This window comes from Sus scrofa, chromosome 16, assembly GCF_000003025.6.
Source record: "Sus scrofa isolate TJ Tabasco breed Duroc chromosome 16, Sscrofa11.1, whole genome shotgun sequence".
Classification (NCBI taxonomy): Eukaryota; Metazoa; Chordata; class Mammalia; order Artiodactyla; family Suidae; genus Sus; species Sus scrofa.
The window spans coordinates 47,353,319-47,378,899 of record NC_010458.4 but is presented as its reverse complement, the minus strand read 5'-3'; the positions used below and the strand labels follow the sequence as shown (position 1 = coordinate 47,378,899).

The 25,581-nt window shown below is 41.2% G+C and overlaps 1 protein-coding gene, 1 long non-coding RNA gene and 1 pseudogene across 2 annotated transcripts in view; 1 reads left to right on the top strand and 2 right to left on the bottom strand.

Annotated features, from left to right (window-relative positions):
* The window catches only part of LOC102160395, a 22,103-nt gene extending 7,447 nt beyond the window's left edge, over positions 1–14,656 (top strand). Inside the window, exons 3-4 of the long non-coding RNA XR_308458.3 lie at positions 1,072–1,191; positions 14,282–14,656. This is a non-coding gene — a long non-coding RNA (uncharacterized LOC102160395). The remainder of the gene's footprint in view (positions 1–1,071; positions 1,192–14,281) is intronic.
* On the bottom strand, positions 154–25,581 carry CENPH (centromere protein H). The gene is made up of 9 exons (XM_003483841.3): positions 25,362–25,581; positions 22,652–22,707; positions 14,667–14,715; positions 14,220–14,294; positions 11,803–11,859; positions 8,467–8,530; positions 8,076–8,127; positions 4,255–4,418; positions 154–655 (listed from the first exon to the last, which is right to left on the bottom strand). Exons 1-9 carry the CDS (start codon positions 25,484–25,486, stop codon positions 560–562), a joined length of 738 nt encoding a protein of 245 aa, XP_003483889.1. The 5' UTR covers positions 25,487–25,581; the 3' UTR covers positions 154–559.
* Positions 22,714–24,416, bottom strand: LOC102161570 (annotated as a pseudogene).

Here is a 25,581-nt window from a genome sequence, read left to right as displayed (position 1 = left end):
CACCGTGATAAAGAAATGACAATTACATGACCTGATGGAGACGTTAGCTAATGCCATGTTGGCAAATCAACATGTTGTACATCTTAAACTTACACAACGTTATATATCAATTATTTCTCAATTTTCTTTAAAAGGAGAAAAAAGAAGCTGTGGTGAGATAGAACTAAAATGAGATTTATTTGAATAAAAATACAATTGATAGTTGAAAAAAAGATGCGGCCATGCTTTTCTAACTTTCCAATACTTTGTTGACAAACACAGAGAAATATCCCAAATGAGAATAGGGTCTTCCATGAATGTGGAAAAATCTAACTGGACTAGATGTTTTGGGGGACACTTTTAAGGCTAAGACTTTCAGATTATTTTAGAGTATGCCAGTCACTTTAATTATCATATTTAAAACAATAGATTCCATGTTACAGTGATAACACAAGCTTAAAAAAAAAAAAAGAAAGAAAAGTAGTAGAAGAGTTCCAAAAACACTGAAAAAACATTTCACTTGAAATGTGCATTTTAAATAACATCAAAGACAGAAACAAAAAATGTCAAAAGAGAATTCTCATTGGATTGTGGTGAGATTCTTCTCAAGCTGCAGAACAATTTCCTTAAGAGCAGGATCCTCTGCCCAGTTGGCTTTACTCCCCAAAATGAGGTTCTGTAATTAAAAAAAAAGTTTTAAATTAAAGTTCTAAGTACTTTTAAACACTTAAGATTTAAAAAAAAAAATCTCCTTTTGCTGATCTTATCAAATATTTACAGAAACTTGGTGTGCACACCTCCTCTGCAATGATGAGAAAAGTTAGGAATGTATTCTAGTATCCCCATTTCCACTTTCAGTAAGGTTTCAGTCAGCCCCACTCCTCACCCTCTCACCCACAGCATGTGAAAGTTCCTAGGCCAGGGATCAACCCTGTGCCGCAGCTGCGACCTGCGCCACAGCTGTGCCAACACTGCATCCTTAACCTGTTGCACCACAAGGGAACTTCTGATAAAGCGACAGCATTGATCTCTATAGTGCTAGAGCATATTTACAATAGTTAATTACAAAAAATTTTTTTTATGTTTCTCTAGTTTCCGTGGACTGTTTTTACCCATTAAGGATATTGCAGTGGTGTCCTAGATTAAAGGAAAAAGATTACAACTTTGGATCGGAGTTCATTTTGCACTTCCATGGCAAAAAACAACTGAAGTGTAAGTAATATGCATTACGGTTAAAAGAGGGCTTGGTACTCAGCCCTTGGAAAGTTTCAAGACTCTGACAAAGGTGAAGAACATTTTTGTGCTAGACAATGGAGGAATGATTAGGGTCATGATTAATGAAAATTCTAATCATTATTCTTTGAAAAATTACAGCTCAATATTGCTGAATTACTAAATGAAATACTGCTTCAAAATATTTTAGAATATATATGTTATATTGGGTTTTTTTTTTTTTTTTTGTCTTTATCTTTTTAGGGCGGCACCTACCGCATATGGGAGGTTCCCAGGCTAGGAGTCGAGTCGGAGCAACAGCTGCCCGCCTGTGCCATAGCCACAGCAACTCAGGATCTGAGCTGCATCTGCAACCTACAACACAGCTCACGGCAATGCCAGACCCATTGAGTGAGGCCAGGGATCAAACCCGCATCCTCATGGATACTAGTCGGATTCATTAACTGATGAGCCAGGACGGTAACTCCTACGTGTTATATTGTTATGTATAAAAACATAAAAATCTTTGGCCTATAGAAGGTATTTTTTTGCTATAAGTGAAAGAAAGTAAATATAGTCCAGTCAAATTTACAGAGGTAGGTGGGGATAAGCATTCAAACATGACTGAACCCCTAAGGGCTAATGTTCATTCAGAAACAAAGAGAACTCCTAAGAAGGGCAAAGCTATATTGTTTAACAAAGCAATAGGATCATTAAACCAAAATTAACACTAATTTAGAAGTCAGGAATAAAAATTAAGAAACACAGAAACATAGGAGTTCCCATTGTGGCTCAGCAGAAGCACTTCTAAGATCCATGAGAATGCAGGCTCAATCTCTGGCCTTGCTCAGAGGGTTAAGGATCCAGCATTGCTGTGAGCTGTGGTGTAGATTGAAGATGTGCCTCGCATCTGGTGCATTGTTTGTGGCTGTGTGGCATAGGCCAGTGGATACAGCTCCTTCTGGACCCTAGCCTGGGAACCTCCACATGCCATGGGTGTGGTCCTCAAAAGACAAAAAAAAAAAAAAAAAAAAGAAAGGAAACACAGAAAAACAGAAATCTCAAAGCTGTCATAAGAAACATGTGCCAAAGTAAATTAAAATTATTCTGCACTGGCGTTCTGTGGGTGGCCTAGTGGGCTAAGGCTGTGCTGTGGCTCTGGTCGCTGCACAGTTTCGATCTCTGGCCCAGGAACTTCCACATGCTGCCTGTGTGGCAAAAAAGATGAAAAAAAAAAAAAAACACAACTGAGAGAACCTGCGATAAACATTGCAACTCTCATTCAAAAAAAAAAAATTGAGAAGTTCCTGCCATGGCACAGCAGAAACGAATCCAGCTAGGAACCACGAGGTTGCAGGTTTGATCCCTGGCCTTGCTCAGTGGGTTAAGGATCTGGCGTTGCCATGAGCTGTGGTGTAGGTGGCAGACGTGGCTCGGATCTTGCATGGCTGTGGCTGTGGTGTGGGCTGGCAGCTGGGGCTCCAATTGGACCCCTAGCCTGAGAACCTCCATGTGCCACGTGTGCGGCCCTAAAAAAAAAAAAAAAACTAGGGAGTTCCTGTTGTGGCTCAAGAGGTTACAAACCTGACTAGTATCCATGAGGATGGGGGTTCCATCCCTGAACTACTTGGCCATCACTGCTGTGGGCTGTGCTGTAGGTCGAAGATGTGGCTCGGCTCCCATGTTGCTGTGGCTGTGGCATAAGTTCCAATTCAACCTCTAGCCTGGGAACTTCCACTTCCATATGCTGTGGGTGCAGCCCTGAAAAGACAAAAAAAAAAAAAAAAAAAAAAAGACATTTTATAAGATTATAAGACCTCATGTTCTACAAGGATATGCTTTACACATAATAGGCAGTTTTACTTTTTTTTGGTCTTTTTAGGGCCACATCCACAGCATACAGATGTCCCCAGGCTAGGGGTCAAACTGAAGTAATAGCTGCTGGCCTAAGCCACGGCCACAGCAATGCCAGATCCAAGCTGCATCTGTGAACTACACCACCCCAGCTTGCCCATAATAGGCAGTTTTAACTGTGTATCTTCATAATTGAAAGCTAGTAATTTGAGTTCAACAGTTCCAGAGACATTTTATAATTCAAAAAGAAAAAACCTTTAGAATAAAGGAACACATAAAGTTTAAAAATTGACACGATGGTTAAATACCAATATTTATTATTGAGAATTTGCTTGCACCAAATGCTATGCTAAAGAGATTAACATGAATTGCCACCTTAAATTTTCCATTTTTTTGGCTGCGTCTGCAGCATGTGGAAATTCCCAGGCCAGGGACTGAACCTGCGCCACAGCAACAACCCTGGCTGCTACAGTGACAATGCCAGATTTTTAACCCACAGCCACAGAGGAACACCTGTCACCTTTAATTTTCACGACTATGCTTTCTACATAAAGAAACTCATGCTTAGAAAAGTTAAATAATTTTCTTGAGGTCAGCAAATATTAAGCGGTCGTCAGGACCTTAACTCTAGATTCCCATCACACCATCCACGTTTTCCGCCTCTCCCAACTTGGAATGTAATGCTCTAAACCACTGTGCCATTCTGTCTCCAGAGAGCTGCTGAAATCATTCCATTTATAAATGCCTAAGGTGGAGTTCCCGGTATGGCTCAGTGAAAACGAATCTGACTAGCATCCATGAGGACTCAGGTTCGATGCATGGCCTTGCTCAGTGGGTTAAGGATGCAGCATCGCTGTGAGCTGTTGGTGTAGGTCGCAGATGCAACTCGGATCTGGCGCTGCTGTGGCTGTAGCGTAGGCCGGCAGCTACAGCTCCAACTGGACCTCTAGCCTGGGAACCTCCATATGTCAAGGGTGTGGCCCTAAAAAGCAAATAAATAAATAAATAAATGCCTAAGGTCTAACTATAATGAAAAATCAAAATCTTGTATTAAATAGGTAAGAATTCCAGATATATGTATACAGACAAATATTCAGTACTGAAGTATTTTGTAAGATTAAAGACCAAGTGAAAATTAGCCTGAAAGTAACAGAATCAATCATTTTCTAAAAAGTTCTTTATCTCTTTTCCTTTTTATATAAATGTTACCTGGAACATATGTTGAATAACTGTAGTAATCTGTATCTCCCTTTGTAGGTTTCGTTGTATAGTCTTTATCTTCTCCGAATTTTCCATATTTTCCAAATCATCTTTCTGTTTGTTCTTCTCCATCTGTATTTCTAAAAGTTTACTTTCTGAAGCTTGTTTTAACTCTATTGGGTTAAAAATAAAACAATATACTATATATTGCAACTCCTATAAACAAGAATCTTGAAAACTTCTGTAGCAAAACAGTTCCTGATTATTTCAGGCAAGAGATCATTTTAATAAGCAGCGTTTAAGGTTGGAGTTCCATTTTAATCTAAAAATGATTTCCCTGGTGCCAAACACCAATATTTGAACTTCATACTTAGCAATGCCTTCTATGAGATGTTCAAGGAATGTATTTCATAATGATATTATCTACAAATACTTGCCATGGCATCATGGCAAAGAGGACTTACTCTGAGTTACCAGAAAAATAGGGGGGAGATATATGTAAGGAAATATTTTCCCCTCTTTATTTACAAGAATGACTTATCAACGAGATGAATTTTTAATGAAAGGTAAGATTCCCTTCTCTAGGGATAAACATCAGCAACAATTTTTTGTTGTTTCTGAAATCTTCTGAGAATTAGACTACGCATCTTCTTTGACTTATGATGGCTAACATCCTGATAAGCCCATCTTAAGTTAAAATCCCCTCACATGGAGGTCCCATTGTGGCTCAGCAGTAAGGAACCTGGCTAGTACCTATGAGGATGTAGGTTCGACCCTGGCCTCGCTCAGTGGGTTAAGGATCCAGCATTGCCGTGAGCTGTGGTGTAGGTCACAGATGCAGCTCGGATCCCGAGTTGCTGTGGCTGTGGCTGTGGTATAGGCCAGCAGCTACAGCTCTGATACGACCCCTAGCCTGGGAACTTCCATGTGTTGTGGGTGCAGCCCTAAAAAGACAAAAAAAGGAGTTCCCATTGTGGCTCAGTGGTTAACGAATCCGACTAGGAACCATGAGGTTGCCGGTTCGATCCCTGGCCTTTCTCAGTGGGTTAAGGATCTGGTGTTGCCGTGAGCTGTGGTGTAGGTCGCAGACATGGCTTGGATCCTGTGTTGCTATAGCTGTGGTGTCGGCCAGCAGCTACAGCTCCGATTTGACCCCTAGCCTGGGAACCTCCATATGCCGTGGGATCGGCTCAAGAAATGGCAAAAAGACACACACACACACACACACACACAAAAGAATTGTGGAAGAATTAAATCTTTAAAAAAAAAAAAAAATCACCTCATACAAAGCCTGTGTAAAACAAAGTGTTAAACAGCTCACATAATTTACTGAATACTGGTCTGGACGTGAAAAACATAATAGTTGTAAGTGTAGTAGTTGTTTACCCTCATGATCGCGTGGTGCACTGGGAGCTATGGCTCAGTGCTGCTGCCCAGCACCATATGAAAGTATGGTGCTAGTGTGGGAAAAATAGCAAAATTCAAACCTGAATTTCATTTCTACTGAAAGCATATCATCGTAAAGTCAAAAAATGGTAAGTCGAACACTAATAAGGTGAGGACAGATAGTATTTGAAAACATAAACGGATGTATCCGAAGAGCCTGGTTCCTTTTTTCTTTGGCCCTGTCTGTGGCATGTGGGAACTCCAGGGCCAGGGATCCATCCGACACCACAACAGTGACCCAAGCTGCTTCAGTGACAATCCTGGATCCTTAACCCTCTGTGCCGCAGAAGAACTCTGAGCTTGGTTCCTTGACACTAATGTTCCAAAAGTATGTTGGAATGCAATGGAAAAAAATTAAACATCCAAAGGTGTTTAATCAGGTGACCAGGACTACTTCTGACACTAAGCTAACTTACAAACAGGCAAATCTTTATCATCTTTTAAAATAATAAATTGAGGGAGTTCCCGTCGTGGCGCAGTGGTTAACGAATCCGACTAGGAACCATGAGGTGGCGGGTTCGGTCCCTGCCCTTGCTCAGTGGGTTAAGGATCCAGCGTTGCCATAAGCTGTGGTGTAGGTTGCAGACATGGCTTGGATCCTGCGTTGCTGTGGCTCTAGCATAGGCCGGTGGCTACAGCTCCAATTCGACCCCTAGCCTGGGAACCTCCATATGCTGCGAGAGCGGCCCAAGAAACGGCAAAAAGACAATAAAATAAAATAAAATAAAGTAAAGTAAAATTAAATAAAATAATAAATTGAGGGAGAAATTGAGGGAGTTCCCGTCGTGGCGCAGCAGAAACGAATCCGACTAGGAACCATGAAGTTGCGGGTTCAATTCCTGGCCTTGCTCAGTGGGTTAAGGATCCAGCGTTGCCGTGAGCTGTGGTGTAGGTCGCAGATGCGGCTTGGATCTGACATTGCTGTGGCTGTGGCATAGCCTGGTGGCTACAGTTCTGATTAGACCCCTAGCCTGGGAACCTCCATATGCTGCAGATGCGGCCCTAAAAAGACAAAATAAATAAATAAAATAATAAATTGGGAGTTCCCTAGTGGCTCATCAGGTTAGATCTGGTGTTCTCACTGCTGTGGCTCTGATTACTGCTGTGGCATGAGTTTGATCTCTGTCCTGGGAACTTCTGCAGGCTGCAGGCATAGCAAAAAATATACGCAAGTTAATTAAAAACAGTAAGTCATGCCTATACTGTTAAATGAAGAAAGCAGTTTACGACATAATAAAATGGTGCCAATTTTATTTTACAAGAAATAAACATTGAAGATCAACTATCACTTGATGATAAAATAAAAAGTTTAACTTTTCCTATGTATATTTTTCTGTTTCAAAATTCTCTACCAAAGATGTGTACTGGAGTTCCCATCGTGGCGCAGTGGAAACAAATCCAAACTAGCAACCATGAGGTTGCAGGTTTGATCCCTGGCCTAGCTCAGTGGGTTAAGGATCCGGCATTGCCATGAGCTGTGGTGTAGGTCGCAGGTGAGGCTTGGATCTGGCATTGCTGTGGCTCTGGTGTAGGCTGGCAGCTGTATCTCCAATTAGACCCCTAACTTGGGAACCTCCATATGTCGGGGGTGCGGCCCTAAAAAGCAAAAAAAAAAAAAGATGTATATTATTGTTATTTTTATTATTATTTTGGCTGTGCCTTCCACATGTGAAAGTTTCAGGCCAGGGATCATACCCGAGCCACCACAATGACCCAAGCCGCTACAGTGACAATGCCAGATTCTTAACCTACTGAGCCACCAGGGAACTCCCAAAAATGTTTATTACTTTTTGAAATACACTTTAATCAATCATTCACTCATTTTAATAGCCATCTCATGTGAATAAGTGAAAAAGCTATAGAACCATATGTATCGTCATCATTTAAAAATTATGTACAAAAAAAAGAAAAAAAGAAAGATCATGTACATATAAAACACTTATATAAATATGGAAAAAGACCTAGAATGATGTGTATCTAACAGGTCACACAGGAAGGAGTACTAACTTTCACATCATATTTTTCTATATATACCATTTGATTTTTTTTCAATACTGAGAATGTATTAATTTTTGTGATTTAAACTTATAAAACAACAAATCAAGCAAAATGCATTTTATATACTATTCTTTTGGGAGGGCCCATGCCCATGGCATATGGAAGTTCCCAGGCAGGGACTGAACCTATGCCATAGCAGTGACGACGCTGGATCCTTAACCTACTGCACTACCAGGGAACTCTGTATATACTACTTTTTAAATAGCTATGTCCACAATTTTAAGAAAATTTGAAAATGAAAAAATTTTTCAGTGACTGAGAGATCTGCCCTTATTAATCTTCATAATTGAGAATGTGTTCTCAAGAAAGAAAAGTATTCTACATACGCAATCTCTTCTTTCTAATATCAAGCATTTTTTCCTCCAAATCCCAAGTGTCCTGTTATTAGAAACAAAAAAAGTTAAAGCAATCACCTAAGAACACATCTATAATATCAAAGTCACTGAATTTTACCTATTAGTTTTTATTTTCTAGAACTCTAGTTTTCAATTCCTCTATTTTCACATAGCAAAAGGGAGAGGAAGAGTAGCTTAAGTGATAAGTAGTTAGCAAATTAGTAAGAAATAATGGAATTATGAAAAAGTGAGAAAAAACTTAAGGACAGGGTAATCCAACCATACCAGTCTCTTTGGGCAATCCTATTTAGTCACATATAATTTCCAGCAAGCAGTTGTTAATGAAATGAGAATGCATAAGCAACTTCAGGTTCAAAGTTACCTGCTGTGATTTCATTATTAATTTATTTAGATTTAATATCTGTTTCATGTTATCCATGAGCGGACTGAAAAGGAATAAAAAAAAAAGATTTATTAACAGTTAAAAAATAATAAATCTCATTAATGAAGGAATCAACTAGTATATATTTACTTTCCTTATATCCATTGTACACTTTAATAGAAAGTCATTGTTTAACAAAATAAATCTGGAAAAGTTTGATGTAAACTAAACTTGCACTTAATTTTTTTTTTTTTTTTTTTTTTTTGCTTTTTAGGGCCATACCTGTGGCATATGGAAGTTTCCAGGCTAGGGGTCGAATCAAAGCTAGAGCTGCCAGCCTGCACCACAGCCACAGCAACATCAGATCCAAGCTGCATCTGCGACCTACACCACAGCTCACAGCAATGCCAGATCCTGAACCCACTGAGCAAGACCAGGGATCAAACTCACATCCTCATGGATACTATTGGATTTGTTTCTGCTGCGCCACAATAGAAACTTCCTTGTGTTTAAAATTAAAGACGCATTTCCTAGAAAAATTTTTGCTCACAGACAAGAAAGAATATCAAACTTAAGCATGCAAAAACATTTCTAAAAATCTTGTATTTGGGGAGAAAAACTAACGACTTGCTAATATGTACCTTTTTTTTTTTTGAAATAGACTTCAGTTTTTAGGCCACTTTTAGGTTCATAGCAAGTGAGTGGAAGGTAAGCCCATTTACCCTCTGCCCCTAACCTGTAGAGCCTCCCTCACTGGAGTGGTCCATTTGTCACAAATGACGAACATACAGTGACACATCATTATCACCTCAAGTCCATAGTTTACACTAGGATTCCCTCTTACAGTTGTACATTCTGTGGATTTTGACAAATGTATCATGACATGTACCTACCATGATAGATCATATAGAATAGTTTCACTGAATAAACTGCTTTTTATCCCCATTTCTTCAACAAATATTTCTGAATGACTATTCATGCCAAGAACTGTGCCTGATACCAAGAATATAAAAATAGAATAAAACACAGTACCTGTTTTCGAAGGGGAAAGAATCTTATGGGAGAGAAAAATAAATGCACAACCTCAATATGGTTTCATTACAACCAGTAATGGATATGAACCAATGTAAGCGTTGGACACAGAGTGAAACAAGGGAAACCCTTGAGTCTTAAAGGATGTAAAGTATAGGTGACCCTTGAACAATGCATGGAAGGTGAGTGGTTAGGGGCACCAACCATCCTACAGTCAAGAGTACTGCTATGTCTCCCTCAGGAACAATGAATTAGGAGTTCCTATTGTGGCTCAGCGGTAACGAACCAGACTAGTATCCATGAGGACACACGTTCAGTCCCTGGCCTCACTCAGTGGGTTAAGGATCTGGCGTTGCTGTGAGCCGTGGTGTAGGTTGCAGACACGTCTCAGATCTGGTGTTGCTGTGGCTGTGGCGCAGGCCAGCGGCTACAGCTCTCATTCCACCCCTAGCCTGGGAACTTCATGTGTCCTGGGTGTGGCCCTAAAAAAATAAACAAATAGAAATAAAAAAGACCAAAAAAAAAAAAAAAAAGCAACAGTTTTGTGTTTGTTTGTTTGTTTGGGCTGCACCCGGGGCATGTGGAAGTTCTGGAGCCAATGACCAAACCCACACCACCAGATCCTTTCTCCTGCTGTGCCACCAGGGAATTCCCAAATCCTAGTTCTTTCGCTTCACATAGTGTGATCTCTAAAAACATAAACTTTCCCCCACATTAGCTAAAGACCTATAAAATGAAAATACAGGAAATACATGTGTTGAAAAACAAAAAACAAAAAACACCCTGCAAATCCTTGTTGATCAAGGATCAAGTATAATTATGTAGATTACCTAGATGAAGCAGTTTGGTGTGGCTGGAATAAAAGCGTGAGAAACAAGACTGGAAAAGAAGAGTGGTTCTCATCCTTCAGAGTGCCACGGTCCCTTGCGAGGCTTGTTAAGTGTGGACGGCCAGCGAGCGCACTGTCCTCAGAGATTCTCAGTCAGTAGGTTTGGGATGGGACCAGCGTATGATCACTGTGATACTACTAATCATTCTGGTAATCAGCCAGCATGAGAATCTCCGTGGAAGGCGTTTACTGGGAAGGCTGAGAAAGGGGAAACGTTGCACAGACCTGTGAGAACTGAACTCATTTCTTACTAATTACAGCTATATGTGCAAACTTGTAAACTCGGAGATAAGCTAAAGGCACTGCCTCAGCCTACTTGGCCTTTCTGCTGTCTTTGGGTGTCCATGTGATGAACCTGTCATCTGTGCCCCTGAACCATGAATCTGTACCCCTTTAACTCATGAATGTTTTCAGCCTTCCCTTTATGGGGCGGCAATATTTAGAGAGTCCCCATACAGACTGGGGATTTATGTAATCCCAGAATTAAATGGAATATGGGGGAAATGGGTACCGTCTGGGCTAAGATGTCCAGATAGAGAAAGTGCCAGACCCATTAAGGCATTTTTCTGGTGCCAGTCACGGCGGATGGTGGTGGTGCTTTATCATAAGATTAGAGCTTTGGAAGATAACATCCCAGGTAAGGCCCCTGAGGCCAGGCACTTAGGATTAGATTATAGATGTCCTTGTTCGCCAGAGCCTTTATTTTACATACCTTGGCAAATTCTTATTTCTGCTTTCCTTTTTAAAAAAATTACTTCATGAACTTTATTACGTTTATAGGTGTACAACAATCATCACAACCAAATTTTATAGCATTTCCGTCCCAAACCCTCAGCGCATCTCCCCACCCCTCAACCTGTCTCATTTGGAAACCATACGTTTTTCAAAGTCTGAGAGTCTGTATCTGCTCTGCGAAGTTCATTGTGTCTTTTTTTTAGATTCCACATGTAAGTGATAGCATTTGATGTTGGCTACTTTGGCAAATTCTTTAACCTACACAAGCTCATTTCTGCCAATGAAAAATGAGTACACTTCCTAGCTCGTTGGGTTGTTGCTGGCTTAAATGAGGTGGCATTGTTCCTGTTTTATAAGTCCTAAACAAAAGTAACTTTCAAAACCTTCCTTCAAAATTCCCAGCCTGTCTGGATAAAACCTCCATTGTTTCTTAGAGTCCTAATCCACATAGAACAAGACGTCAATGGGGCTATAAAGTTGTAAAGATGAGGAGGGCCCACAAAGATTCTGTCATTTTTCTTATTCCTCAGATAAAGGTGGTCGACTGACAGGTAATTAAAAAAAAAAGCCACAGAACTTTTCCATGAAAAAAAAAAAATTTCATGAAACTAGTGATCATGCTGATTTCTTATTTCCATCCTTACCAAAACTAGAAAAAGTAAAATAAACAAAAAAAGTACCTAGTTTTGGTGTCAGTTTTCTCCAGGTTTTTTTTTAGTGCAGTTGAAAGTTGCATCCTAGAGGGGGAAAAAAAAAATACATTTCCATTAGAAAACATGGATAACATTTGTGGTACACTAAAAAGAAAATTTTTTAAAATGACAAGGTTAAGATTGATTTCTCTTTAAATATAAAAACAAAAGTATGTTTTTAGAGTGTATTATAAGGGAAATATTTTGATAAGGAAGTCACAGACATACGAAGTAACATGAGGAAGGATGGGGCATGTGACTGTGCACTGCCAGGCAGAGGTGCTGAGCAGACCTGAAATCCAGCCCTAGCTTTGCTCTCCCAACCATCCACCCTGGTGCAGGGTTGGGAGGAAGCAGTAAGGCATGATAGAATGTAATGTACAACATGATAAACATAATTAACAGTGCCCTATGTTAAATATGAAACATAAAGGAATTCCAGTTGTGGCTCAGTGGTTAACCAATCCGACTAGGAACCATGAGGTTGCAGGTTCGATCCCTGGCCTTGCTCAGTGGCTTAAGGATCCAGCATTGCCATGAGCTGTGGTGTAGGTTCCAGATGCAGCTCAGATCCCGCGTTGCTGTGGCTCTGGCATAGGCCAGCAGCTGTAGCCCCAATTAGAACCCTAGCCTTGGAACCTCCATATGCCGCAGGAGCAGCCCCAGAAAAGACAAAAAGACCAAAAAAAAAAAAAAAAAAAAAAAAAAAAGAAACATAAGAAACATAAGAGAATAAATCCTAAGGGTTCTCATCACAGAAAAAAAAATTTTTTTCTATTTCTTTTCTTTTTTTTCCTAATGACCACACAACAGCATATGGAAGTTCCTGGGCCAGGGATTGAACCTGAGCCACAGCTGCAGCAATGCCGGATCCTTTAACTCACCGTGTTGGGTCAAGATTGAACACGTGCCTCCACAGTGACCCAAGCTGCCAATTCTTTTTTTTTTTTTTTTAGAGCTGCACCTGCAACATATGCAAGTACCTGAGCGAGGGGTTATACCACAGCCCTGGCAACACCAGATGGGAGCCACATATGCGGCCAGCAGAAACTCCAGATCTATAACCTACTGAGTGAGGCCAGGGATCAAACCTGCACCCTCAGAGAGACAACATCAAGTCCTTAACCCACTGAGCCACAAGGGGAAATACCTGCAGTCAAATTTTTTTTCTCTGTCTTTTGTCTTTTTAAGGCCGTACCTCCCGTATATGGAGATTCACAGGCTAGGGGTCTAATCAGAGCTGTTGCTGCCAGCCTCCGACAGAGCCACAGCAACGCCAGATCTGAGCTGCATCTGCAACCTATACAACAGCTCATGCCAACGCTGGATCCTTAACCCACTAAGCAAGGCCAGGGTTGGAACCCACAACTTCATGGTTCCTAGTCGAATTCATTTCCACTGCACTTAGGATGGGAACTCCTTTTTTTTTTCCTTGCAGTCAAATTCTTAATCTACTGCACACCACAACAGGAACTCCTCTATTTATTTAAATTTGTGTCTATATGAGGTGACAGATGTTCACCAAATATATTGTGATTGTGATTTCATGATGTATGTAAGTCAAATCATTATGCTGTACACCTTAAACTGATAGAGTGTTGTGTGTCAATTACATCTTAATAAAACTGGAATTAGGAGTTCCTACTGCGGCTCAGCAGTAACAAACCCAATTAGTATCGATGAGGTCTTGGGTTCAATCCCTGGACTCGCTGAGTTAAGGATCTAGCATTGCTGTGGCTGTGGTATAGATTGGCAGCTGTAGCTCCAATCTGAGCCCCTAGCTGGGGAACTTCCATATGCCTTTGGTGCATCCCTAAAAAGCAATTAAAAAAAAAAAAAAAAAGTTACTGGAGGAATTTCCGTCATGGATCAGTGGTAATGAACCCAACTAGTATCCATGAGGACACGGGTTCAGTCTCTTTCCTTGCTCAGTGGGTTGAGGATCCGATGTTGCCATGTGCTGTGGTATAGATTGCAGACTCAGCATGGAAAAGGCATTGCTGTGGCTGTGGTGTAGGCCGGGAGCTGCAGCTCCTATTTGACCCCGAGCCTGGGAACTTCCATATGCCGTGGGTGTGGCCCTAAAAAAAAAAAAAAAGACGACAAAAAAAAGTTACTGGAACAAAATGAATACATGTAACACTTTCAAATACCAAATGCAATTTAATTTCACACTTCTATTGTCTTGATTGACAATTCCTTATTAACCCTACCTTATGTACCTTCTTCAAATAAAGATATTAAGGAATGATGTAACTTTTCCCTCAGGGCTCAAAATTTGTAAGTCTAATATTTAATCATCATTTGATTGATGGATTCAGACTAGTTAAAATATTCCCTTCATCTTGAGCCATATGCATTTTGCATTCAGTTCACAGTTCTCATGCTGAAAATGTATTAATTACCTGTCTAACGCAAGCTTTTTCATTTCAAAAGCGATTTTCACCTCTTCGATTTCATTTTCCAGTTCTTCAATTTTACTGCCAAAGAAGTATGAACAGAAGCAACATCAGAAAAACTAACTACTGGAATCAAGGTATAAAGTAAATCTTTGAAAAAAGTACAATGCCTGTATCTAAACAAATGTATTCCACAGGCTTCCCGCACCGATGCATTTACAGACTTGGTAAACTGATGCCTCCTGAGACATCAAGTATCTTGTTCAGGTGGGGAGAGCCAAAAGTGCTAATATCCTGTGCATGTAACTCTACATCCCGCATCAGCAACTTCCCAATACATGCATGACAACTTACTTGGAAAAACAACGGAAAGGAAAAAGACAATATCATAAGGTGGATAACGTTACTAAATCTTAGTAAAAACCACAACTAAAAATTTTAAATATGACATACGTTTCAATTTGCTTTTCTTGCATTATTTGTTCTGGAGTTTTTTCTTCATCTACAAATAAATCATGTTTTATGGTTAGTAATATTTTATAAAGGCATTGTCCAACAGAAATATAATGTAAGCCACAAGGGCAAACCAAATATGTTATTTTTAATTTCTAGTTTCTACATTAAAAAAGTAAAGAAACAAGTGAAAGTAATTTTTATATAGACTATTTAACACAATAGATTCAAAATACTATGATTTAAACATATAATGAGGAGTTCCCATCATGGCTCAGTGGTTAACCAATCTGACTAAGAACCATGAGGTTTCCGGTTCAATCCCGGGCCTTGCTCAGTGGGTTAAGGATCTCGACTTGCCGTGAGCTATGGTGTAGGTTGCAGAAGCGGCTCGGATCCCGTGTTGCTGTGGCTCTGGTGTAGGCCGGCAGCTGCAGCTCCAATTAGACCCCCTAGCCTGGGAACCTCCATATGCCGCGGGAGTGGCCCTAGAAACAGCAAAAAGACAAAAAAACAAAAACAGAAAAACATATAATGAACTTAGAATTATGAATATTTCACGATTTCTTCTTCTGTGCATATTTTACATTCACAGTCCTTTCAGTGAGGACAAAGCACATTTCAAGAGTTCAATGGTCACATGGAGGTACAGGCTACCATACCGCACAGCACAATTTTAGAATGATAGAAAAAAAAAAAAGAGGAACTCCCAATGTGGGTCAGCAGTAACGAACCCAACTAGTATCCATAAGGACGCAGGTTTGATCCCGGGCCTCAATCAGTGGGTTAAGGATTGGCCGTTTCGGTGAGCTGTGGTATAGGTCGCAGACATGGCTTGGATCCCAACATTGCTCTAGCTGTGGTGTTGGTTGGTGGCTACAGCTCCAATTCAACCCCTAGCTTGGGAACTTCCATATGCCGTGGTACAGCCCTAAAAAAAGACTGTATGTCAATATATTAGCAACAAACGATTAGAAATTAAAATTTAAAAATACATGTAAAATTAGGAGTTCCCATAGTGGTGCAGTGGAAACGAATCTAAATGGGAACCATGATGTTGCGGGTTTGATCCCTGGCCTCGCTCAGTGGGTTAAGGATCCTGCGTTGCCGTGAGCTGTGGTGTAGGTTGCAGACGAGGCTGGGATCTGGCATTGCTCTGGCAGCAGCAGCTCCAATTAGACCCCTAGCCTGGGAACCTCCATGTGCCACAGGTTCGGCCCTAAAAATACAAAAGGCAGGAAAAAAAAAAAAAAGTAAAACCACGAAACACTTAAGTATTAATTTAACAAAACATGTATATGACCTCTACACTGAACACTGCCAAATACTGAGATGGGAAAATATACCATCTACATATTTTGGAAGAATCATTATCATCACTAATATAACAATTTCACCCATGCTATCAAATCCCAGTCAAAATTCTATCAAGCCTTTTTTTTTTTCTGAAGAAACTGACAAGCTGGTTTTATTTTTTTAATTTTTTATATTACTCAATGAATTTATTACATTTATAGTTGTACAATGATATAGCATTTCCATCCCAAACCCCCATGCTGGTTTTAAAATGCATATAGAGGAGCTCCCGTCGTGGCTCAGCGGAAATGGATCTGACTGAACATCCATGAGGATGCAGGTTTGATCCCTGGCCTTGATCAGTGGGTTAAGAATCTGGCATTGCCCGTGAACTGTGGTGCAGGTTGCAGATGTAGCTCAGATCTGGTGTTCCTGTGGCTGTGGCGTAGGCCAGCAGCTACAGCTCTGATTCAACCCCTAGCCTGGGAACCTCCATATGAGTGGGTGCGGCCCTAAAAAAATAGACAAATAAAATAAAATAAAATGCATATAGAAACACAAAGGACCATAAAGAGTCAAAACAATTTTAACAAAAAAATGAAGTTGGCGGACGTACAGTAGCTGATAATCAAGATTTACTATAAAGCTACAGTAATCGAGACAGTGTGGTACCATTGTAAGAGAGATGAATACCTCAAAAGAAGAGGAGTCCAGATCTATACATATGCAATGGATAAAAGAAAGTCTTTTCAACAAGTAGTGCTAGAGGAGTTCCTTTTTGGCTCAGCAGTAAAGCACCAAATTAATATCCATGAGGTTGCAGGTTTGATCCCTGGCCCTTATCAGTGTGTTAAAGATCTGGTGTTGCTGTGAACTGTGGTGCAGGTTGGCAGCTGCAGCTCTGATTCGCCTCCCAGCCTGGGAACTTCCATATGCTGTGAGCATGGTACTAAAAAAAAAATTAAAAAATAAATAAATAAATAAAAGCAATGTCTAAATACAAAAAACGAACAAACATACAACTGCTAGAAAAACTAGATTTCCACACGGAAAAAAATGAACCTCGACCCCTGCTTTACTTAGCTCACAATATACACAAAAACTAACTCAAAAAAAGGACCACAGTCCTGAACGTTAAACCTAAACCATAAGACTTCTAAAACAAACAGAAGAGTAGATCTTCGCAACCCTGGTGTAGTCACAGATTTCTTAGCTAGAACTCAAAACCACAAACCACAAAAGAAAAACGGAGTGAAAAACAGCGCTTCACCAAAATTAATGCCTTCTGCTCCTCAAAAGATGCTGTTAAGAAAATTAAAAAAGGGGAGATCCCATGTGGCTCAGTGGTAACGAACCCGACTAGGACCCATGGAGATTCAGGTTTAAACCCTGGCTTTGCTCGGTGGGTTAAGGATCCGGCATTGCTGTGAACTGTGGTGTGGGTCGCAGATGTGGCTCGATTCCGGGTTGCTGTGGTTGCAGAATGCGCTGGGCAGCTACAGCTCCAGTTTGCCCCCAAGCCTGAGAACTTCCATAGGCAGGGTGTGGTCCTAAAAGACAAAAAAAAGACCAAGGTTTGAATCGATACTTCATAAAAGCAGATTCATATATATATATATTTCATAAAAGTATATATATAAATTGCCAATAAAACATGAAAGGATACTCAATGTTAGTTATCAGGAAAATTTAAATTAAAACCACATGGGAGCCACTACGTATTACTAGAATGGCTGAAATTTTAAAAGACTGACAGTACCAAGTTCTGAAGACAGTACTGAATAACTGGAAATCTCATACACTGCTGGGGGGAAATCTGCCATAATGATATGATCATTTTAGCTATTTGGAATTTTCTTTAAAAGTTAAATATATACTTATCATATGACCCTGCAATTTCACCTTTAGGTATTTAACCAAGAGAAATGAAACAGGAGTTCCCGTCATGGCGCAGTGGTTAACGAATCCGACTAGGAACCATGAAGTTGCAGGTTCGGTCCCTGCCCTTGCTCAGTGGGTTAACGATCCAGCGTTGCCGTGAGCTGTGGTGTAGGTTGCAGACGCAGCTCGGATCCTGTGTTGCTGTGGCTCTGGTGTGGGCCGGTGGCTACAGCTCCGATTCGACCCCTAGCCCGGGAATCTCCATATGCCACGGGAGTGGCCCAAGAAATAGCAAAAAGACAAAAAAGACAAAAAAAAAAAAAAAAAGAAATGAAACATATGTCCACAAAAAGATGTACAACTGACAACTGTCCATAACAGCTTTATTCATGAGGGGCAAACTGGAAACAATTCAAATGTTCATCAACAGGTGAATGGATTAAGGAGTTCCCATCTAGTCTCCATGAGGACACAGGTTTGATCCCTGGCCTTGCTCAGTGGGTTAAGGTTCCTGCATTGCTGTGAGCTGTAGTGTAGGTTTCACACACAGCTCAGATCCTGAGTTGCTGTGGCTGTGGCATAGGCTGGCAGGTGCAGCTCCAATTCAGCCATTAGCCTGGGAACCTCCATATGCTGCGGGTGCAGCCCTCAAAAGATAAAGAAAAACAGGTGAATGGATGAACTGCGGTAGTTATCATGAAATATATTGCACAATAAAAAAAGAATAAATTACTGAAACAAACAGCATGGATGAATCACAAACTATTACACTCTGCAAAAGTAGCCAGACACCTTGGGAGTGACTACTAACAGGTAGGTAGGTACTGGGTTTCTTTTTAAGGTGATGGAAATGTTCTGGAATTAGATAGTGGTAATAGCTGTGCAACACTATCAATAACACTAACAGCTACTGAATTGTATAGTTTAAAATGGTGACTTTTGTTACATGAATTAAGTCACAAAAGAAAGCTGTCAAAAACAAACAAAAAACACATAGCATATAATTCCATTTATATCACATGCTAGAACTGTACTGTCCAAAAGCACTGATCTGTTCTGTTATGAATGAGAGGCTTAATATCTGCACTGTCTAATATGGGCGCCATCAGCTACACTGGGGCTTAAATATTTGACATGTGACAGATGACACTAAGGAAGTGAATTTAAAATTTTATTTTAATTAATTTGAACTTTAAAAGGCTATACGAAGCTAGTGGCTACTATATTGGACAGCACAACTCTAGAAGACAAATCTATAGCAACAAAAATCAAATTGGTAGTTGCTGGGGGTAAGGGTGGAGACTGAATATGAAGTGGCACAAGGGAGGTATGAAAGAAAGGTTCCATATGTATACACACACACACACACACACACACACACACACACGTATATATAGTCTTTTTAGGGTTCTACCCACAGCATATGGAAGTTCCCAGGCTAGGGGTTGAATTGGAGCCACAGCTGCTGGCCTACGCCACAGGCACAGCAACGCAGGATCTGAGCTTTGTCTGCGACCTACACCACAGCTCACAGCAATGCCAGATCCTTAACCCACTGAGCGAGGCCAGGGATTGAACCTGCGTCCTCATGGATAGATCCAGATTAATTTCCGCTGAGCCACAATGGGAACTCTGAAAGGTTCTATATCTTGATTGTAGTGGTAGTTACAAAGATGTCAAAACTCATCAAATTGTACCTTTGAAATGGATGCGCTTACAGTAAAAAAAAAAACAAAAAAACTTCAAACAATAACGCCTCAGTTTTACATATATACATATAAAATACACACACATACACACACACACTCCCTCTCTTGCCCCCTGGTAGTATGCAGCTGCTTGATGTGGGATCCCAGTTCCCTAATCAGGGACTGAACCCAGGCCCACAGTGATGAAAGTACCAAGTATTAACCACGAGACCATCAGGGAACTCCCTCAGAAATATATTTTTTAATAGTAAAATACTAATCAATTTTAGATAAATATTTTCTCTAAAAGACTGCAACTTAATTTCTTGTGGCCTGCTTCAAATCTGTCCTTTCCTTTAGTTGTAGAAATTCTAGAGTATGGACTATGAAATCTACTCAAGTTTTAGATGTCACAACACCTTAAAAATAAAATTGCCAATATAAGGAAAACAAGGACTCCTTGAGGAGGCAGATTCTCTTATCACTTAGAGTTTAGCTCTTGTGTCACCTTCTTGTTTTTTTTTTTTTTAAGAAGCTGTGTTTGACTACCCTCTTATCACACCATTATTTCACGTATTTCTTTTCTTTGCTTTCTTATGGCTGCTCCTGTGGCATATGGAAGTGGCCAGGGACTGAATCTGAGCCCCACTTGTGACCTACACCTGCAGCAATGCTAGATCCTTTAACCCACTATGCAGCAGGGCATGGAACCCACACCTCCAGAACCACCAGAGCCGCTGCGGTCAGATACCCTTTTTTTTTTTTTTTTTTTTTTTTTTTTGGGCTTTTGTATTTTTAGGGCTGCACCTGAGGCATATGGAGGTTCCCAGGCCAGGGGCTGAATTGGAGCTGTAGCTGCCAGCCTACACCACAGCCACAGCAACTCCAGATCTGAGCGATGTCTGCGACCTACACCACAGCTCACAGCAACGCCAGATCCTTAACCCACTGAGCAAGGCCAGGGATCAAACCCACAACCTCATGGTTCCTAGCTAGATTCGTTAACCACTGAGCCACGACGGGAACTCCTAGATTATGCTTTTTTATCACGTGGATGTTCATGCCAGCAAAAGCATAAGACATGATGTGCTTCGCATCTCTAAGGTAAACATAATTTAATATAAGGAAAGTGGGCTTTGGAAAGAAGACCATTAATTCCTCCAGAAGGACAGTGAAGTACTGGTCATCTTTGAGGTAAGCATTATTATCATTACTACTTTTTGCTTTTTAGGGCCAAACCTATGGCATATGGAAGTTCCCAGGCTAGGGGTCAAGTCAGAGCCATATCTGCCGGCTCATACCACAACAACACAGGATCCGAGCCAGGTCTGTGACCTATACCATGGCTCACAGCAATGCTGGATCCTTAGCCCACCGAGCTAGGCCAGGGATTGAACTTGTGCCTCACAGATACTAGCCGGATTCATTTCTGCTGTGCCACTACGGGAACTCTGCTAAGTATTATTTTTATTTCCTTCTTTTTTATGCATGTATGTACATAATTATTTATTTATTTATTCTTTTTTTGACCGACCCATGGCATATGGAGTTCCTGGGCCAGGGATCAGGTCCAAGCTGCAGCTGTGACCTTTGCAGCAGGTGCTGCAAAGCTGGATCCTTAACCCGCTATGTCTGGCTGGGGATGGAACCTGCTTCTGAGTGCTGCGGAGATGCCACAAAACTTGTTGCACCACAGTGGAAATGCCTTTATTTCCTTTGATATTCAAGTGTAGTTCATTTACAATGTTGTGTTAGTTGCTGGGGTACAGCAAAGTGATTCAGATACACACTTTTCAGGAAGGAAGCATTGTTGATATAATAAAAGGGACCTGGCTTTGGCGGCAAGACGGCCTAGTTCATACCCCAGTTCCCATGGTTACTAGCTATCGTAAGCAAAAAAGAGGCTGGAGGCCCTTTTAAATTTAGGTGTTTTTTTGTTTTGTTTTTTTTCTTCCATAAGATGACTTCAGAAATCCTGGAATATAGATGGAAAACGCACCGAAACTGCCTTTAGATCTATGGCATTAAAAAGATCTTGAACAAAGCCCCAAAATTATCAAAGTTCAAACATGGATTCGGGGAAGTGACTAAGATATCTGGTTTTCCACAATTTTTGATTCAACCTAGTGTACTATTTGGTTTTATTGATTTAAGCTGATTGCATAGAGAAAGTGTCACCAAAATGCATCTTTGTGACCCAAGGGCTTACAAATCAGGTGGAATTAGGTGGTTATTACTTTAGAAGGGCTAAACCCATCATTTTACTACTCTCTCAGTTTGTGAGATTCTTGGATTAATAACTTAAAAAGATAAATTAAAATTTTTCTGTGTTCAGAATTGAAAATTGTCACTTGAGGCTTTATCCTGATCTTCCTTATGCTCTCATGGCAATAATCCAGTGTTTCTCAAAGAGCACAGGTCTTGGATCACTTGCTTAACAATCATCTAATCTGCTAATTTATTTATTTATTTATTTATTTTTTTACTGCCCCATCCACTGCATATGGAAGTTTCCAGGCTAGGGGTCTAATCGGAGCTGTAGCCGCCAGCCTACCCTAGAGCCACAGCAACACCAGATCCGAGCCGTGTCTGTGACCTACACCACAGCTCACGACAATGCCAGATCCTTAACCCACTGAGCAAGGCCAGGGATTGACCCTGAAATCTCATGGTTCCTAGTCAAATTCATTAACCATTGAGCCACAATGGGAACTCTTGCATTTTGCCTTCTTACATAGCATGGTACTGCATTATGCTCCCCCTCCTGTTCCCTAAATACATACTTTTTTGTAAAATTGATTTTCTTTCTTTTTTTCTCATTTTTAGGGCCATACCCACAGCATATGGAAGTTCACAGGCTAGGGGTCCAGTCGGAGCTGCAGTTGCCAGCCTATGCCATAGTCATGGCCACGCCAGATCTGAGCCCTGTCTTCTGTGATGTACACCACAGGTCATGGCAACACCAGATCCTTAATCCACTGATGGAGGCCAGGGATCGAACTCGCATCCTCATGGATACTAGTCGAGTTTGTTACCACTGATCCACAACAAAAACTCTTTATTTTCTTTTTCTTGGAGTCATCAAACTTACAAAGTCTTATTGAAAATGAAAATACTTACTTGCATCAACCATTGATTTATATTCCAAAAGTTGTTGTTTTGTCTGTGTTCTTAGCCTGAAAACAGAGAAACAGAGTCAAAATACTATATGATAAATCAACTCATCATTTTCGGAAGCTGATGTAACAAAATGAGTATAAACAGCATTAAAGCAACTCAGGATCCAAGCCTCATTTGTGACCTACACCACAGCTCACAGCAATGCCAGATCCCTGACTCAAGGATCGAATCTGACTCCTTATGACTACGAGTCAGATTCGTTTCTGCTGAGCCACAACAGGAACTCCAAAGAGTTTAATATTTTAGGATTTTGTATTGCAAGTGGAAGGGAAGTTTTATTTTTTATTTGTTTCTTATAAGTATTGAGAAGACTTTTATACGAATGAATGTCTTTCTGGATCAGTGTGTAGCAGTACTCATCAGAATTTCCTGAAAAGAGTTTTCCTGTGGCAAAGTGGGTTAAGGGTCCAGCTTTGTCACTGTAACAGCTTGGGTTGCTGGCTGTGGCGAGGATTTGAACCCTGGCCCAGGAACTTCCACATGCCATGGGCAAGGAAGGCCAGAAAAAAAAAAAAAAAAAAAAAAAATTTCCTAAAAACAGAAAAACAAGGCAAGTTCATACACTTGGTCAGATGTCAAAGGAATGGGAGGTGGATAATTAGGGTAATTAGATTACCCTTAGAGTTCCTGCCACCTTTATACTATATGCTGTTTACCAATCAATGTGAGTGAGGTGGACTTTTGTGAGAGAATAGTGTTTGGTGACCAGGACCTCTTTTGGGCATTTCATCCTAAGCGGAATACACAACAGATAAGGCGACAGGGAAGGTAATACAAGGAAGCTACTCTTTGGAGCTCAGAACAGGTTAATGAAGCCCATGGGATCCTCTAGCTGTGGACAGTGCTAACGGGGTCCTCCGGAATTGACACTAGACTGTGGCAGCGTTTTCCTATAGGACTCCAAGAACTCTGCATAAAGATGCAATGGCCCATGGATAAATGAATGGGAACAGAGGAAAGAGCCCCCACCCTAAACTTCTTCCTTTCTTTGATAAACTGTAAAAGACTGTTGATAACTTAAATTCCCATCATTGTTGCCTATCCCTGCCCACAGGCCCCCAAACTCACTCTCAGAAGGTGGGTTAATGGCCTGAAGACTGGGATGAGACCTTGAGAGAATACAAAGTTCATCAATCACATGGGGATGGGTGACAGCATGCCTCCGCCTCTGAGAAGCTTCCGAAGGAGAGGACAGTGAATCTGGTAAATACAACTGCTGTTTGACAAAGAGACTCTTTACAGTAAGCCAATCAGGTCAATTCTGCTTGAACCTATAGAGCAGCTCCTGAGCAACAATATCCCCATAATCATGAGACAAAAGGTTGATATTGTGATTCTGAAAACCCAGATGCCGCCAAAGTGCCTTAATGATGCTGGCTTGCTCAGAAATGGAATAGTGACATGGTCCCCCTTGCAGGCAAACAATTCACCTAAGAACTTCCAAGAGTGAAGAGCAGGGGAAAGCTGGGGTTGGGGGAGACAGAATGCACAGAGAGGCCACAAGAAGGGGCATGGCCAACAGTCTCACCTGCACCCACCACTCCCTCATGTAAGACCTGGGCTATAAAACTCCATGTTGGGAGAGCCTGTTTTGCACTGGTAGGAGGCAACTTTTTTTTTTTTTTTTTTAATGGCCACACCCATGGTATATGGAAGTTCCCAGGACAGGGACTGAATCGCAGATGCGACGTACCACACATCCTTTAACCCACAACGGATGAGGCTGCAACCCAGGCCTCTGCAGCAACTAGGAGCCAGCAGTCAGATTCTTTTTTTTTTTTTTTTTTGCTTTTAGGGCCACACCAGTGGCTTATGGAGGTTCCCAGGCTAGGAGTCTAATTGGAGCTAAAGCTGCTGGCCTGCAAACTACACCACAGCTCACAGCAACACCGGATCCTTAACCCACTGAGCGAGGCCAGGGATCGAACCTGAAACCTCATAGTTCCTACTCGGATTTGTTTCCGCTGCACCAGCTGCACCACGACGGAAACTCTGGCAGTCTGATTCTTATCCCACTGCACCACAGCAGGAATTCGGATAAGAGGGAATTCTTAAAGTAAGGCTGTGAGGTCTGTTATCAGGCAGTCTTTCAAAGCAGTAGTAAAGCTGAAACACGGTTAGCAAAGCTTTTTTTTTTTTTTTTTTTTGGATCCCTGGTCCTTAACCCACTGCTGCATAAGGGAACTCCACAAAGCTTATTTTTTAAAAGCATTACTTGTTATGATTTAGAACAGAAGTCTGAATTTTTTTTTTCTGTAAAGGAAGAGACAGCAAATGTCTTAGGCTCATATGGTGTCTGGTCTAACTGCTCAACTCAGCCCTTTGCAGCAGGAAAGTTGTGTTCCAATAAAACTTTAAGAGGACTAAAATCTAATTTCTTCCTCTCAACCATTTAGACACATGAAAACTTTTCTTAGTTTGAGGGGCCAAAGAAAAACAGAGAGTAGGATAGATATGGCCCAGGGCCATAGTTTCCCATTGATAGAATATTTACGTCCCTTATCATCAAATCTAGCAACGAATTTCTTCACAACAAACGAAGCTTCCGGATTGAAAAGGGCCAAAGCTATAAAAGAATAGGGCGGGGCAACTTCCCTCAAGTTTATCTGGGCTTGGATGGGTTCCTGCCGAGCTAGCTAGAGGGAACAACCTGAGCAGTAGGGTCATGCGGTCCTCGGGACGCGCCGCATCGTTGCCGGCGACCTGCGGCGGCCTGCCTTCCCCCCCGGAGTCCGCGGGCTCAGCTGCGGCTTGCTTCTTGGACTGCATCTCCATCCTTGGGGCGAAGAACTACCACGGAAGACGAGTTAACACAGCCCTGCCAGGGGCCGCCTTTCTTCCCGCCACTTAATTGACGCCCGGAAGGGGCT

Coding starts and splice junctions, on each gene's coding strand:
- CENPH (XM_003483841.3), bottom strand. CDS start 25,486: ATGGAGATGCAGTCCAAGAAGCAAGCCGCAGCTGAGCCCGCGGACTCC. Junction 22,708..25,361: donor CGCATGACCCTACTGCTCAG/GTTGTTCCCTCT, acceptor CTCTGTTTTCAG/GCTAAGAACACAGACAAAAC. Junction 14,295..14,666: donor CAAGAAAAGCAAATTGAAAC/GTATGTCATATT, acceptor CTTCTTTGGCAG/TAAAATTGAAGAACTGGAAA.